Genomic DNA, 18,143 nt, shown 5'->3' on the forward strand with positions numbered 1-18,143 from the left:
CTGTGGGAGCCGACGGCAACCTCTTCATGTGGAGTTGGCATTTTTGAGAAGAAGAAAAAGAATTAAGCTCTCAGCCAGGCATGGCGGTGCACGTCTTTAATCCCAGCACTCAGGAGGCAGAGGCAGGTGGATCATTGTGAGTTCGAGGCCAGCCTGGTCTGCAAAGCAAGTCCAGAACAGCAAGGCTACACAGAGAAACCCTGTCATGAAAAACAAAACAAAACAAAACAAAAAAGAATTAAGCGCTCCAGGAAACCATGTGACAAAGTGAAAGCAGTGAGATTGGTGTGTTAAAAATATTAAAAAAGAGAAGGGGCTCAGAGCTGAGAGACGGCTCAGTGTGGAAAAGCATTTGCCATGCAAACCTGAAGACTTGAGTTCTGCCTCCAGGATGGAAGAGAGCAGACTGCCCAAAATTGCCTCTGAGTTCCATATGCTTGCTATCACACATGCCTGTCACACACACACACACACACACACACACACACACACACACACACACACACCCCACATGTACAGATGATAAATTCGCACATGATAACGTGCAGATATATAGTAGGAAATTTTGGATGCTGAACAAATATCACACCCGGCTTTAAAAGTTTGGCACTATCCATCAGACATTTATCAAATCTTTTGTTTTTTGAACATTTTGTGAGTACTTGCCTGCATGTACATATGTGTACCAAATATATGCCTGGTGCCTGAAAAGGTCAGAAGAAGGCACTGAATCCACTGAAACTGGACTTACAGATGGCTGTGAGCCACCATGCGGGTGCTGGGAATTGAACCCAGGTCCTCTGTAAGAGCAGCAAGTGCTCTTAACCTCAGAGCCATCTCTCTCTCCCCCAGGTCTAAAACATTATGTGTATGTGTAGGAATGTGTGTGAGTACAAGTTGCTCACAGAGACCTGAAGTGTCTGACATGGGTGCTGAGAATCAAACTCGGATCCCCTACAAGCTGGGAATCGTGGTTCCAGCCCCGGCTTTGTGGGGTTTTTCTGAGTAAGGGTTTTCACATGGTCCAGACTGGCCTCTAACCACAAAGAACCAGGAACGCTGGGCCTGCCCCTCTGCCTCACAAGGGCTGGTTCACAGGCACACACCACCCTGCCCTCTCACGGATGGCACTTGTATCCCTGTTTCATAGGCGTGCTCTGCCATAGTTCCAGCTTAATGAAACACCTAAAGTACTGTTACCCAGGTGCTTAAAGAGCCAGCACGCTTGGCAGTTAGTGGACACTGTGGGCTTGTAAGTTCCCTGGGGCAGCCGTGTGTGAGACTGCCTCACGTCATCCAGTTGCCCCTGCATGGCTTGAGGCTCTCTGTCTCCAGCATAGTCCTTGCTCATGTTAGCGTCTCCAGAATTCTAGCCGAGAAAAGAAGTCATGCCAGCATGTGGAACACAACATTACTGCTTTATTTTTATTTTTATTTTATTTATTTATTTTTTCGAGATGAGGGTTTCTCTGTGTTTATCCCTGGCTGTCCTGGAACTTCTTTGTAGATTAGGGTGGCCTCAAACTCACAGAGAGCTCCTGCCTCTGTCACCCAAGTGCTGGAGTTAAAGGCATGTGCCACCACCAGGCCCAGTTGCATTTTATTTTTTAATTTGAAAGTAACAGTGTCATAATTATTCCTACCATCGGCAGCTTCTCCTCTGTACTTTCATGCTTTGTTCTGTTTAGCCTGGCTCCTCATGCTGCGCGAACACATGGCTTGGCACTGGAGGGTTTACTGATAATTGTTCTTAAAATTTGATAGATGTACTTACAGGAATATTTTCTCTATATATTTATTTTATTGGTCCCCTAGATGAAAAAATGTTTCAAGTCCTTAAGGAAGAAGGAAATCAACTTGTAAAGGACAAAAACTATAAAGAAGCCATTAGTAAATACAGCGAATGCTTAAAAATTAACAGCAAGGCGTGTGCCATTTATACAAACAGGCAAGTTCTTTGTGATTTCTGTAGGCCTTCTGTGACTACTTTTGATTGCTTTTAAATAATTTTTGATAAGCTAGCTTAATTCATTAATTCTATGTAATGCTTCTAGGAATCAGTATACAAGAGGTCCTGGATGTCTCTGGAAAAGCTGGGTTACGGGGGTTGGAGAGAGGTCAGGGAGGATGCAGGTGTGATGTCACGGCCCCAAGATCACCTTTGCTTATTGAGATGGCCCTGCACTGTCTGCCTGGCCAGGCTGCGGCGAGCTGGGTCTAAGCTCTATCCAGCGTGGGAGCTGGGGGCAGGAGGGGGGCAGGCTTGGGGTAGGGGTGACCAACGACCTTCAAAATACTGTCTTCAGGAGCTGTGTCCTTTTTCTCCTAAAGTGCTAAAGGAAGGGAAGAACAGCTGTTTCCCCCCTCACACCCCACACACACACACCTTCACCCCCTTACCCCCCACACCCTCCCTCACCCTGTATATAGTAGGAACTAGTGGGTTCTAGAATTCAGTCTGTGACACCTTTACCATTTATGATGCTTTGGGATGTGATGGGCACAGGCAAGGTGTGTGGTAACAGGAAGAATAAAGGGTAGGTTTCAAGCATTTTTCTAGATATTTCCTGCACTTTTAATTTGATTTTTTGAGAATTTCACATATGAGTACTGTATGACGGCCTCTGTATGACACTGGATGATGGCCTCTGTATGACACTGTATGATGGCCTCTGTATGACACTGTATGATGGCCTCTGTATGACACTGGATGACGGCCTCTGTATGACACTGTATGATGGCCTCTGTATGACACTGTATGATGGCCTCTGTATGACACTGTATGACGGCCTCTGTATGACACTGGATGATGGCCTCTGTATGACACTGGATGAAGGCCTCTGTATGACACTGGATGACGGCCTCTGTATGACACTGTATGATGGCCTCTGTATGACACTAGATGACGGCCTCTGTATGACACTGTATGACGGCCTCTGTATGACACTGTATGACGGCCTCTGTATGACACTGGATGACGGCCTCTGTATGACACTGGATGACGGCCTCTGTATGACACTGTATGACGGCCTCTGTATGACACTGTATGACGGCCTCTGTATGACACTGTATGACGGCCTCTGTATGACACTGTATGACGGCCTCTGTATGACACTGTATGATGGCCTCTGTATGACACTGTATGATGCGTCTGTATGACACTGGATGACGGCCTCTGTATGACACTGTATGATGCCTCTGGTATGACACTGGATGATGGCCTCTGTATGACACTGTATGACGGCCTCTGTATGACACTGTATGATGGCCTCTGTATGACAACTGGATGATGGCCTCTGTATGACACTGTATGATGGCCTCTGTATGACACTGATGATGGCCTCTGTGTGACACTGTATGACGGCCTCTGTATGACACTGTATGACGGCCTCTGTGTGACACTGTATGATGGCCTCTGTATGACACTGTATGATGGCCTCTGTATGACACTGGATGATGGCCTCTGTGTGACACTGTATGACGGCCTCTGTATGACACTGGATGACGGCCTCTGTGTGACACTGTATGATGGCCTCTGTATGACACTGTATGACGGCCTCTGTGTGACACTGTATGATGGCCTCTGTATGACACTGTATGATGGCCTCTGTATGACACTGTATGACGGCCTCTGTATGACACTGTATGATGGCCTCTGTATGACACTGTATGATGGCCTCTGTATGACACTGGATGATGGCCTCTGTATGACACTGGATGATGGCCTCTGTGTGACACTGTATGACGGCCTCTGTATGACACTGTATGACGGCCTCTGTGTGACACTGTATGATGGCCTCTGTATGACACTGTATGATGGCCTCTGTATGACACTGGATGATGGCCTCTGTATGACACTGTATGATGGCCTCTGTATGACACTGGATGATGGCCTCTGTGTGACACTGTATGACGGCCTCTGTATGACACTGGATGATGGCCTCTGTGTGACACTGTATGATGGCCTCTGTATGACACTGGATGACGGCCTCTGTATGACACTGTATGACGGCCTCTGTATGACACTGTATGACGGCCTCTGTATGACACTGTATGACGGCCTCTGTGTGACACTGTATGACGGCCTCTGTATGACACTGTATGATGGCCTCTGTATGACACTGTATGATGGCCTCTGTGTGACACTGTATGATGGCCTCTGTATGACACTATATGATGGCCTCTGTATGACACTGTATGATGGCCTCTGTATGACACTGGATGATGGCCTCTGTATGACACTGTATGATGGCCTCTGTATGACACTGGATGATGGCCTCTGTATGACACTGTATGATGGCCTCTGTATGACACTGTATGACGGCCTCTGTATGACACTGTATGACGGCCTCTGTATGACACTGTATGATGGCCTCTGTATGACACTGGATGACGGCCTCTGTATGACACTGTATGACGGCCTCTGTATGACACTGTATGATGGCCTCTGTGTGACACTGTATGATGGCCTCTGTATGACACTGTATGATGGCCTCTATATGACACTGTATGATGCGTCTGTATGACACTGTATGATGGCCTCTGTGTGACACTGTATGATGGCCTCTGTATGACACTGTATGATGGCCTCTGTATGACACTGTATGATGGCCTCTGTATGACACTGTATGATGCGTCTGTATGACACTGTATGATGGCCTCTGTATGACACTGTATGATGGCCTCTGTATGACACTGGATGACGGCCTCTGTATGACACTGTATGATGCGTCTGTATGACACTGGATGATGGCCTCTGTATGACACTGGATGATGGCCTCTGTATGACACTGTATGATGGCCTCTGTATGACACTGTATGATGGCCTCTGTATGACACTGTATGATGGCCTCTGTATGACACTGTATGATGCGTCTGTATGACACTGTATGATGGCCTCTGTATGACACTGGATGATGGCCTCTGTATGACACTGTATGATGCGTCTGTATGACACTGTATGATGGCCTCTGTGTGACACTGTATGATGGCCTCTGTATGACACTGTATGATGGCCTCTGTATGACACTGTATGATGCGTCTGTATGACACTGTATGATGGCCTCTGTATGACACTGTATGACGGCCTCTGTATGACACTGTATGATGGCCTCTGTATGACACTGTATGATGGCCTCTGTATGACACTGTATGATGGCCTCTGTATGACACTGTATGATGGCCTCTGTATGACACTGTATGATGGCCTCTGTATGACACTGTATGACGGCCTCTGTATGACACTGTATGATGGCCTCTGTATGACACTGTATGACGGCCTCTGTATGACACTGTATGATGGCCTCTGTATGACACTGGATGATGGCCTCTGTATGACACTGGATGATGGCCTCTGTATGACACTGGATGATGGCCTCTGTATGACACTGGATGATGGCCTCTGTATGACACTGGATGATGGCCTCTGTATGACACTGTATGACGGCCTTTGTATGACACTGGATGATGGCCTCTGTATGACACTGTATGATGGCCTCTGTGTGACACTGGATGATGGCCTCTGTATGACACTGGATGATGGCCTCTGTATGACACTGTATGATGGCCTCTGTATGACACTGTATGATGGCCTCTGTATGACACTGTATGATGGCCTCTGTATGACACTGTATGATGGCCTCTGTATGACACTGTATGATGGCCTCTGTATGACACTGTATGATGGCCTCTGTATGACACTGTATGATGGCCTCTGTATGACACTGTATGACGGCCTCTGTATGACACTGTATGATGGCCTCTGTATGACACTGGATGATGGCCTCTGTATGACACTGTATGACGGCCTCTGTATGACACTGGATGATGGCCTCTGTATGACACTGTATGACGGCCTCTGTATGACACTGGATGATGGCCTCTGTATGACACTGGATGATGGCCTCTGTATGACACTGTATGACGGCCTCTGTATGACACTGGATGATGGCCTCTGTATGACACTGTATGATGGCCTCTATGTGACACTGGATGATGGCCTCTGTATGCCACTGGATGATGGCCTCTGTATGACACTGTATGATGGCCTCTGTATGACACTGGATGATGGCCTCTGTATGACACTGTATGATGGCCTCTGTGTGACACTGGATGATGGCCTCTGTATGACACTGGATGATGGCCTCTGTATGACACTGTATGATGGCCTCTGTATGACACTGTATGATGGCCTCTGTATGACACTGGATGATGGCCTCTGTGTGACACTGGATGATGGCCTCTGTATGACACTGGATGATGGCCTCTGTATGACACTGGATGATGGCCTCTGTATGACACTGTATGATGGCCTCTGTGTGACACTGTATGATGGCCTCTGTATGACACTGTATGATGGCCTCTGTATGACACTGGATGATGGCCTCTGTATGACACTGTATGATGGCCTCTGTATGACACTGGATGATGGCCTCTGTATGACACTGGATGATGGCCTCTGTATGACACTGGATGATGGCCTCTGATGGTCTCTTTTACAAGTGTGTGAGTACCTGCCTGTGTGGATACATGTGCACCACGTGCATGCATGGTACCCACAGAGAAGAGATGAGGGTGTTGGAGCCAAGGAACTGGGGTTGTGAAGCACCGTGTGGATGCCGGAAACCGGACCCAGATGCCCTGCAGAGCGTCAGGTGCAGTTAGCAACCGAGGACTTCTGCAGCCCCTCAGATAAACTCTCCACTGGGCTCTTACCATGGCTTTGTACACATTCCCTCTTGTGTCACTGCTGGCCAAACACTGTCACCAAATCCAATAGAGTTTCTGCCCGTCTCCGTCAGCCTTTGCATCACCGGGCAGGAATGGCTCTCGGGGCTCTGGGACCCTCTGGCCCTTGGCTGCAGGGGCACGGAGCCCAAAGCCTGCCTCTCCTCTCTGCAGCCCTCCGCTGTCTGGGGTCTTGTGGAAGGTCTGGGTCTCTTGTCGTCTGTGCTCCAGCCCAGCCATTCCTCCTTCACATCTGTCTCCACTCACCTCGTACCTTTGTGCCTCCTGTTTTCTTTTGGTTTTTCAAGACAGGGTTTCTCTGTGTAGCCCTGGCTGTCTTAGACTCACTTTGTAGACCAGGCTGGCCTCGAACTCACAAAGATCTACCTGCCTCCTCCTCCCGAGTCCTGGGATTAAAGGCGTGCACCACCACGCCCAGCCTGGATCTATTTTCTGAACTCAAGATCTTCCGTCCTCCTTGCTCCTCTGAGAAGCTCATCACCCTTGCCCTGTCTTTCCCAAGTAGGCAGCAACCTTCACAGTGTCTGGCTGTTCCTCCTCAGCACTCCCAAGCCTTAGGCCCCTGTTACCTCCTCTGAAAGGTCTGCAGCGCCCTCTGCAGCGTTCCTGCCTTTTCTTCTTTCCTCTTATCTCCCTTTCGGAAACAGGCCAGACACATTGCCCTCTATTATACACATGCTTCTGCTAGGCTCCGAGTAAAGCCTGAGTGAACAGGGCCCTCTGGCCTGGCCCGCCCTGTCTTCAGACCAACCCCTTAGCTCCAGCCATACACTGCTTTACCTAGTTCACCAAAAACCACTGTCCTCTGCCCTGGAGAGGCAGTGCCAGGCTGTGTTCTTATCCTCTGCCCTGGAGAGGCTGTGCCAGGCTGTGTCTTTGGCCTTTTTCCCCATTCTATCCCTTTCCTCTGTCCTTACCTCTTAGCCCAATGCCTTGGCAAGTTCCTTCTCCCTGCATACGCCTGTACGCCTGCCTTTACCTTGCTGGATGCATCTTCCACGAAGCCTCCTGATTGCTCCGCCTCCCGTTCTGCTCTGCTCCACACGATCTGCTGCGGCCTCAGCTGCTGCTTCCAACACTTTTTTTTTTTTTTTTTTTTTTTTACAGATTTAATAGAGATGTTCGTTTTCCCTTGCTGCGTCCTCCTCCTTTGGGGTCAGACTATATTCTGTTTGCAGCAGCCTCCCCAGGGATGTAATTTCATCCCCCGTGAGAACACCATAGCTGACTGCAGGGGTTAAGCACCGTCTGAAGCAACTCTAGCTTGAAACAGAAAGATCTGATTTTGATCCTTACTAGCTACTTTTGCTTTCTTTTAAAACGCTATAGAAACTATTTTGAGTTTTTTAGATTTTTTTATTGGACACACACACACACACACACACACACACATATATGTGTAGGTGGGTCGGGTGGATATATGTGTGGGGATGGGGTGGGTATGTATACATGCGTGTAGAAGTCAGAAGCAGGTGTCAGATCCCTCAGTAGCAGGTAGTATATAAGCTACCCAGTGTAGGTGCTGGGAACTGAACTTGGATCCCTGCAAAAGCAGCAAATGCTAATACAGCTAACCTCCCTACCCTCCTATCCCCCCCCAACCGCCCCACCCACACCCCTATACCTCTCACCCACCCCAGCTCACTGTCTAAATACACTGATCAGCTTCCTTGCCTTTCCTTGCATTGTGCCAGGGCTCTCTGTTACTTGAAGCTGGGCCAGTTTGAAGAGGCGAAGCTGGACTGTGACCAGGCGCTTCAGATCGACAGCGAGAATGTGAAAGCCTGTTACAGACTAGCGCTCGCCCAGAAAGGACTCGAAGAGGTGAGGATCCCTCTGTCTCTGTGTGTAAATCTCTGAACAGCTGGAGGGGTTTCGTGAATGTGTCAGGACCATGAAAGCTGGTGTACACCGACCTGCCAGAAACCTCGGAACAGTCAGTTTGCACCCATCCAGCTCCACCTCAGTCCATAGCGAGCATTTTCGCTGCAGTTTCCCAGCTCCGCTTTCCTAAGGCGTCAGTGTTGCTGCTGTGTGCCTGTGTAAATAAAGGGAGCTTTTGAAGGAAAAATAGTATCAAAGCAACAAAAACTCAACCACCAGCGCTGCCATTGGTTCCCTACAGGGACTAGGCGCGGTTGGAGGAGGGGCGGGAGAAACACCCAAAGGGGGAGCGTGAGCCACCCAGTGCGAGAGAGGCAGCGGAGACTGAGAAGCTTACAGGGGTCAGGGCCCAGAGCTGAGCTGGCTTAGCTGATGGCCCTTGTGGGACTACAGAGTGGCTTTCTTCTCACACCATATGTGAAGAAAGAAGGCTTTGTATAAGTATACTTTCCTTATGCACTCTCTCCTGAGTGCAAACCTTTTTTTTTCCTTCTGTTATTTAAAGATAGTGTGTCACATAGCCCAGGATGGGCTCATATCCGCTAGATAGCAAAGCCTGGCCTTGAACTTGGTATTCCTGTCTCCACCTCCCAGGTACTGTTCTACATAGAAACATGGTCACTGAGTGTTGACGTATAGGGGAAAAAGTTACCAGGTGAAGTGGTTTGAAAGAAAATGGCCCCCATAGGCCTGTAAGGAGTGGCATTATTAGGAGGTGTGGCTTTGTTGGAGTGGGTGTGGCTTTGTTGGGGTGGGTGTGGCCTTGTTGGAGTGGGTGTGGCCTTGTTGGAGTGGGTGTGGCCTTGTTGGAGTGGGTGTGTCACTAGGGTGTGGGCTTTGAAGTCTCAGCTGCTCAAGCCAGGTCTAGTTGTGACATTTACTTTCTGCAGCCGGCTGAACTCTCAGCTCCTTTCCCCGTCTGACTGCACAACACCATGCTTCCTGACGTGACGACAGTAGACTAATCCTCGGAACTGTAGCCAGCCCCAGTGAAATGTGTTCCTTTGTAAGAGTTGCCGTGGCCATGGTGTCGCTTCACAGCAATAAAGACCCTAAATAAGACACTTGTCACTGCCGGGTACATTTCCTGACATGTATACAGGGAGACACATTGCAGGGATCTAGGCAGTGCAGAACACATTTCCTGAAATGCATCTTTTGGGGGAGGGGGACCTTATTCAGACAGGGTTCCCTCTAGCTCAAGGTGGTCTGGAGCTCAGTATGTAGCTCAGGCTAGCCCCAGGCTGATGCTCCTGCTGCCTCAGCCTCCCAAGTAGTAGAAGGATAATTGGTACGGGATGACTTAGACTGGACCGGCTTCTTAAATGCCCTCTAGCCTCGCTCTCTTTCTCCTCTTCCTCCTCCTCCTCCTCCTATTTCCTCCTCCTCTCCCCTTTGAGTGCTCACGTTTCTGCTTGGTAGGACAAGCCATCATACTGGAATAGGAGGCACCTAACACACCTCGTTGCCTGTCTCAGAACACACACTCTCTCTCTCTCTCCCCAAATATGGATATATTCTAAGGCATTATCAGTTTGAAGTTCAGCTGTGAATTGGGAGAGGGAAGATTTGAACCATAGGTGAATGTGAGGAGTTAATTCAGGGTTATTTAAAGGTAATGTTGGGGAGACAGTGCGATATGAATTGGGGTGGGAGGTGCCTCCTAGGCCTCCCAGATGGTAACGGAGAACGGCCAGGTTGGAGTGCTGTGTTGTGGTGTGTTTGAGCGTGCTTGTCACGGAATGGGAAATGTGGAGGGTTTGTTGCATTGTGTACCAACTCAACAGCTATCTGTGAGAGGATCCCACATCCTCTCAGGCTGCGGGCCAGATGCAGCTGTCGGGCTGGGTGGTGGTGGCTGCAGCACACACTTACTGTGTCTGTCCAACAGTCCCCCCTTCCTCCACAGCAGTAAGACAATATGACACCCCAAGCTCCAGAGACCCCTTCAACACTGACTAAACACTGTGGCTTTGGGCCAGTGTGGCTCTCTATGGCCACTCCTAGAGCAAGTCCACCTCCCGCTGGCCTCTCTCACCGACTGAAGGCCAGAAGCTCTGTCTAATACGGCCTATGATGGCGCAGATGGATAATATCAAGTTGGAGCAGCTTTCTCCTTTGATTATGACCACATAGTTTGTTTTTCCAGCTTGGCTTCTGGCTCCACTCTATCTGGTCAGCAGGTTGAGGTCCATGTCAAGTAAACTTAATGCCAGGTCTTCTAAGGCCTTTTTTTTTTTTTTTTTTTTTTTCCTGAAACAGGGTTTCTCTGTGTAGCCTTGGCTGTCCTGGACTCGCTTTGTAGACCAGGCTGGCCTCGAACTCACAGAGATCCACCTGCCTCTGATGGGATTAAAGGCGTGTTCCATTACCACCTCCCGCTGAAGCTGAGGCTTTCATGAGCTGTGTCAGAGCTTAGGACTCAGGTGCTCAGTACTGTAACCACGGCATAAGGCCACCTTAGGTGTCAGGTTCTCTACCTGTGTCCTCAGACTGCTCAGAGCCTGTTATTCTAAACTGGCTTTTTACAAGAAAAAACCATCACCATCTACACATTTGTCTTTTATTGCAAGTTTATGAGGGCTGCTTATATGCTACCTGCTGCTGATGAGATGTAAGGCACGGGCCCCTACTTAAGTTTATAGCAATAGCAGTCTACGGGGCCCGAGCTATCGGAGGCACCTCAGCATGCCTCTGAGTAGTGACTGTCAACACAACATGTGATTATGCTGTATCTTTAAAAACTATGCATGCGTTGGTGTGCCAAAGCACAGATGCAGCCAGAGGCAACTTTCTGGCCTTGTCCCTCTTCTGCTACCTTTACATGAGTTCCAGGGCCCAGCTCAGGTGTTAGGCTTGTGTGGCACACATTTTTACCTTTGGAGCCACCTTACCAGCCCTATATTGTATCTTCTCTTAAAAAGTCTATTATTGCATTTTTACTTACTTTGTGTGTATGTGCATACCACCATGTTCAGGTGGAGGTCAGAGGGTTACCCGTGGGTTCTTCCTTCAACCACGTAGGACCTGACGCAAGCACACCACTCACCGAACCATCTCACCAGCCCATGTGATTTCCTTAAAAGCACTGTGAGGTTGTTAGCAGCTCGCTCTCTCTCTCTCTCTCTCTCTCTCTGTCTCTCTCTCTCTGTCTCTCTCTCTTTCTCTCTCTCTCTCTCTCTCTCTCTCTCTCTGTGTCTGTCTGTCTCCCTCTCTGTGTCTGTCTGTCTCCCTCTCCCTCCCCCTCTCTCTCCCCCATCCCCCTCCCCTCCCTCCCTCCCTCTCTCTCTCTCTGTCTCTCTCTCTCTGTCTCTCTCTCTCTGTCTCTCTCTCTCTGTGTCTGTCTCCCTCCCCTCCCTCCCTCCTTCTCTCTCTCTCTCTTCTCTCTCTCTGTCTCTCTGTCTCTCTCTGTCTCTCTGTCTCTCTCTCTCCTGTGTGCGCACTCATGCGTGCCAGGGCACACACGTGGAGGTCAGAGGGCAGCCTCATTTGTTTGTCTCATCTTCTACCATGTTTGAAACAGGGTTTCTTATTCACCCCTGTGTACAGCAGCCTCCTGGACCGGCAGGCATCTTCCTTTAATTCCACACACCTTTAATTCCAGTGCTGGGGAGGCAGAGGCAGGCGTCTTCCCGTGCCTGCCTCCCGGCTCCCTGCAGGAGTGCCGGGTGTTCCTGACTAGACATTCGCTACTAAACATTGCTGGGCGTCTTCCAGGGGATCTAAACGCAGGTCCCCGTGCCTTCATGCAAGCGTCTTACCCACGGAGCCAGCTCCCAACCTGGTTGTTAGTAACTCGCCTTCATTTTTGCCAGAGCCACACTCAGGTGGAAGCTTTGCTCTTCCGTGATCTCTCCCCTCCAGCCACTTTCTCTTCAGGCCTCCGCTTCTCTGACCCCTCCCCTCCATGTCCACCTCAAGCCTTGCTTCCCTTTGTTACATCAGGACAACTCAGATAGATTTGCAAGTTGTTGCTTGTTATTGTCACCGTAGGTGACCAGGCCCAAGGCTGTCCTTCCTGTCACCTCATCCCCATCTCAGAAAAAAGGGGCTGCTAAGTGACTGCTGAGGATTGGCAGCTCTGCGTCCCTGCCTCATCTGCTGTCCTGTCCCACCCCTCCTCACCCGCGCCGCCTGTTTGCTTCTCCAAGTACTTCCTGATCTCTCACCACTCCTGCAGCCAGCCAGACTGCTCTTCGGGCAAACTCTTGAATCGGTAACAATCCTGTGTGAGTGATGTCCACTTCCCAGCCTGCAGCTCCCAGACCCCATCTCAGACCTTGACATTGGTCTGTCCTGGATTATCACCCACCTCTGGGCACGATTGCCATGGCCGTCTTAATGTTCAGTTGTTTGAATTTGTCTCTTCCCTTTTAAGATGGAGAGTCAATAGTTATCTGCGGGCTATTGTGAGAGTAAATCGCAGCTTGTGATGGTCTCAGAGGGATGAGTTTTTAGCTGTTGTCCACAGCACGCCTTGCCTTCCCGTTGCACATCTTACCTTTCACCTGTGGTCCCCCATCTAGGACACCTGCGTGTACATGCACTGTCCATTTTCCCCAGTGGCTCTGTGTGAGTGCACTGTCCGTTTTCCCCAGTGGCTCTGTGTGAGTGCTCTAAGTGGTCTGTGGGCATGTGCTAGAGTTTGCAAGCAGCTTAACTTGTTAGTAAGCTACACCCCAGCTTTGAGGTTCCGTCTCTCAACATGTCCCTCTTGCTCTAGTGCCCTGTGGAAGGAAGAAGGAATGTGGTGTCACAGCTAGTCTCCCGGGGACAGCGTGTAACCACCAGTTCACGTGTCTGTTTCAGCATCCAGTGCCTGCTGCCACTGTGCATCTCAAGAACTTAACTGAGCGTGCTCGAGCACACCTTTAATCCCAGTGCTGGGGAGGCAGAGGCAGGCAGATTTTTGAGGCCAGCCTGGTCTACAAAGTGAGTCCAGGACAGCCAGGGCTACATAGAAGAACTCTAAACCCTGTCTCATACCCCCTACCCCCCCAGCCTCCCACCCCCACCCCAAAAATCCAGAATTTAAAAGTGGTGGCTCTCCTCCACCTCACAATCTGGCTTAAAGGCATTCCAGGCAATAGTTGTAGAACATTGCTACAATGGCAGGTGCTGTCTCCGCTCACACAATGCCTCTTCTACCTTCCTAACTGGTTTATACAACTCTAAAGTGAGATTAGGATTTGATGCCGGCCAATTCTCTTTTCTTTTTTAATTTTATTTATTTATTTATTTTATTAATTTATTCTTGTTACATCTCAATGGTTATCCCGTCCCTTGTATCCTCCCATTCTTCCCTCCCTCCCATTTTCCCCTTATTTCCCTCCCCTATGACTGTTCCTGAGGGGCATTACCTCCCCCTGTATATGCTCATAGGGTATCAAGTCTCTTCTTGGTAACCTGCTGTTCTTCCTCTGAGTGCCACCAGGTCTCCCCCTCCAGGGGACATGGTCAAATGTGAGGCACCAGAGTACGTGAGAAAGTCATATCCCATGATGCCGGCCAATTTTCAACAGGGAACAGCTTTGGAAGATTTTATGAAACAAGAATATTGGACAAGCCACCCTCTGGTGCCTGCTATGAGATCTCTTTCGTTCATCCCTTGCCACAACCTTGAGAAAGCTAGTTTCTACTGCAGATTTCATTTGCTTTGTTGCTCAGTGGGCATTGGACTTCTGGGCTCAAACCATTCTGCTCCCTCAGCCTCCAGAGGAGCTAGGGCCCGGCTGTGTACTCACCCACACACCCACTGTGTGAATGGCACTGCTGGAAGCCGCCGGCACATGCTGGGACATCACAGTCACTCACACTAACCCAAGAGCCTCTGATTTATGAAAACCATCCTCTGTTGTCGCATTTTTCAGAATCGCCAGAAAAACATGGCTGGCCCCAGTCAAGCCCTCCTCCTGAACGCAGACTCAGGGGAGACAAAGGTAGGGCTCCAGGAGCCAGCCCCGCTCCTTGCCGCTCAGAATGGCACAGCGCCTCCCAGCCATGGAAGAGAGAGGAGGAGAATCGAAGTCCAAGAGGTATTTGGGGTTCATACTCTTCGAGAGCGCCCACCGGGATTTCATACAGTATAAGCCTGTGTTCCATGAGCTCTGTGGGAGTTTTTTTCCCCTTTTTATTCTAATTGTCAATGAAAACTTGAGCCAGATATGAAGATACAAATTGCCCACTAGTGCATCATTGGCCACTGTGTTCCTCAGCATGGGGCATGGCCAGCGGGTGTCCCAGTGTGGGGGAGTTGTTTGCCACCCCTGCCTGGTGTGTGCCCTGCGAGCCCTACGCCAGAGGTGTCTCCTCAGGGTGGGCATGCAGAGATCGGCGGGGAATTCTCTTCATCCCTACAAACCATACCTGGTGGAAACCTTAACAGTCTGACTTATTTTATTTATTTATTTATTTATTTATTTATTTATTTATTTATTTATTGTTGTTGCTTGGTTTTGGTCACGTTGTAGCCAGGCTGGCCTTGAACTCAGAAATCTGCCTGCCTTTATTTCCCAAGTGCTGGGACCAAAGGCATGCACTGTCACTCCAGGCCCCTCATAGCTCTCTCTCCCCCTCCCTCTCTCCTTCTGTCTTAACTCTTCAATAATCTGGCTTCTCCAAGAGAGCCTGGCTATCATATCTACCTCTGTGATTCCTGTGACTTCTAGAAAGCCACAGGATTTGCTTTGCTGTTAATGAAGAATGTCAGGACATAGATCCCTGTGCATCCATGAGTGTTAATATCCCATTTATGGTCTATATTTCCACTAAGAGGCAACAAGTGAGAACCAATGACTTTTTCCCCTTTAAGCAAGAAAAGACTGTTTTAAGAGACATGAAAGGTGTAGGCCCACTTTGTTATATATAAAGAAATGAAAATGAATGTAAAATTAATCATGAGCATAGAAAAACCGATATGGGCCTTCAGTTTGTAATGTGTAAGATTTTTATTTTTTCTTAAAACTGTACTGAAATACTGTGTGTAGCTCTCAGTCCCCGTCAAGAGAAGCTTGTGGTGGGCCGGGCGTGGTGGCGCACGCTTTTAATCCCAGCACTCGGGAGGCAAAGGCAGGTGGATCGCTGTGAGTTCAAGGCCAGCCTGGTCTACAAATCGAGTCCAGGACAGCCAAGGCTAACACAGAGAGACCCTGTCTTGAAACAAAAAAAAAAAAAAAGAAAGAAAGAAAGAAAGAGAAACTTGTGGTGTATGTGACTGGTATTCAGTGTCGTGACTTGGTATAACTTTCTATTGTGAAGGTCAGTGAGAGCAGCGATGAGGAGCCTGAGAGACCCAAAGAGGCCTCTGTTGCCTCCCTGCCTGCCACGGAGGAAGTTGGAGGCGGAGGCTTTCCAGAACATTCTGAAAAACTCGAGGTCTCCAAGCCTAGCAGTGCCTATGAGTTCGGACAGGTCCTAAACGCTATGAGCGCCAGGAGAGACGAAGAGGCCTGTGCACACCTGCTAGCCATCACTGCACCCAAAGATCTGCCAGCGTTGCTAAGTAACAAACTGGAAGGGGACACGTTCCTCCTCCTCGTTCAGTCACTGAAAAGTCACCTTGTGGCCAAGGACCCCTCACTGGTGTATGAGCATCTCCTGTACCTGAGCAAAGCAGAGAGGTTTAAGGTAAGCAGGCACGTGCCTGGGCGGAGCCTGGGGTTTGAGTGCTGTAACTTTGAAAGTGTTGGTGGTGCTCACAACACCTTCCTCTTTTCCAGACGATGCTGACACTACTTAGCAAAGGCCAGAAGGAGCAGATGGCGCAGCTGTTTGATGGCCTGTCAGACACACAGGCCAGCTGTTTCACTGCAGAGGATGTACAGGCCCTAAGAAGGCAGTATGAGCTTTGACACGGCTTGCTGAGTCCTGACGCTTCTACCAGCATTGTGATAGAGCTGCGTGCAAGCCACACCCACAAGGGTCCCTGTCTGGACCGTCAGATGTACTTATTTTTATATCCAGAATATGTATATCCTACAATCTTATTTTTATTTGTAAATATTCTCTTCTGTACTAGAGCCAGCACCTTTATAACTATATTCAGAATGTGGCAAATTACATTCTAATTTACAATACACATTTTCTTTTAATGATCTATCTACCTGTTAATACTTAAGATATATTTCCTTGCCTGAGCAGTCCTTTCAGATGTGACAGGAATGCGTCTCTTTATTTCTTTACAATTAAACAAATGTTAACAGTGCCGATCACATCACTTCCCACCCCACTCAGACACACGTAAAACCCACATGGAATAGTGGCTTACCGTCAATTGAAATGAAACGCAACATTTATGTCTATGAGACCATTATTAGTTTATTAATTTAGAGCCATAAGGAAGTTATTTTTTCTAATATGAAAACAAACATTGCCTAATAAAAAGAAAAGTCGCCAGAAAGTCCTGTTATTTTTGACTATGTGAGTTTCCCTTCTTCATTGCCTGTAAGCAATAAAACCATACGAAGCAAATTCTCCCTGCGTTTGTATTTGAAATGTCACCTTGTCCCTTTGTTTTCTGCTTTATTGAATATATATTTATTCCTTTACTGCTTTTAATCCCAGCACTTGGGAGGCAGAGGCAGGTGGATCACTGTGAGTTCAAGGCCAGACTGGTCTACAAAGTGAGTACAGGACAGCCAAGATAACACAGAGAAACCCTGTCCTGAAAAACCAAAAACAAACAAACAAAACAAAAAAACTAAAGTGAAAAAGCCATCGGATGCTCCTTTTTCTGGGTTAAAGGTATTTCCTATACAATAAACATTCAGGCCTTAATTATTTAATGTTTGTATGCCTGAGTGTCTGCCTTTGTGCCTTGTGTATACGGGTTACAGAGACTGGAGTCAGATGGCCAGGAGCCTCCTGGTGTGTGAGTCCTCAGCATCCAGGTCTTACTTGACCTGTGCATGGTCACTGGCTTCTGTCTCCCATGAACGTTCTTTTCAGGGCTATTTTGTTGTTCCTCTGAAGGTTAAGGTGAAAGAGTAATGCCATTGTTATATCTCATCTTTTATACTTAGAATATTTAGGGCTGGAGAGGTGGCTCAGAGGTTAAGAGCACTGACTGTTCTTCCAAAGGTCCTGAGTTCAATTCCCAGCAACCCACATGGTGGCTCCCAACCATCTATACAGGAATTTGATGCCCTCTTCTGGCCTGCAGGTGTACATACAGATAGAGCACTCACATACATTAAATCTTTTTTTTTTTTTTTTTTTAAAGAATATTTAAGACTCACGTTGGGTAAATGGTACCTTTCAAACCTTCCCCAAGGCATCCTCTCCTTTGTTCTTAGTGAAAACCTGCTGCAGTTGGCTCTCTAGACCATAAATACACGTTTTCTCTTTTGTAATGTGAAGTTTTATAACAGTGGGTGATGGGCTGTTGCCATGCACACATGATGGCAGTGTCTTAAGATCGTTATCATCTGTGATACAATGGGCAGCTTGTTCAAGTGCACTCTGCTGGTCACACAACACTGCTGGCGCCTCGTGCGTGACATTTCTCCGAGTAG

The 18,143-nt window shown here is 48.5% G+C and overlaps 1 protein-coding gene across 1 annotated transcript in view; it reads left to right on the plus strand.

Moving 5' to 3' along the window:
- Positions 1–16,566, plus strand: part of Spag1 (sperm associated antigen 1) — a 61,983-nt gene extending 45,417 nt beyond the window's left edge. Inside the window, exons 15-19 of the mRNA XM_051159475.1 lie at positions 1,816–1,948; positions 8,442–8,571; positions 14,502–14,675; positions 15,898–16,257; positions 16,350–16,566. Coding sequence (XP_051015432.1) covers positions 1,816–1,948; positions 8,442–8,571; positions 14,502–14,675; positions 15,898–16,257; positions 16,350–16,481 — 929 coding nt within the window. The 3' untranslated portion in view covers positions 16,482–16,566. The remainder of the gene's footprint in view (positions 1–1,815; positions 1,949–8,441; positions 8,572–14,501; positions 14,676–15,897; positions 16,258–16,349) is intronic.
- Positions 16,567–18,143: the final 1,577 nt, after the last annotated feature.

This window comes from Acomys russatus, chromosome 17 (assembly GCF_903995435.1).
Source record: "Acomys russatus chromosome 17, mAcoRus1.1, whole genome shotgun sequence".
NCBI lineage: Eukaryota > Metazoa > Chordata > Mammalia > Rodentia > Muridae > Acomys > Acomys russatus.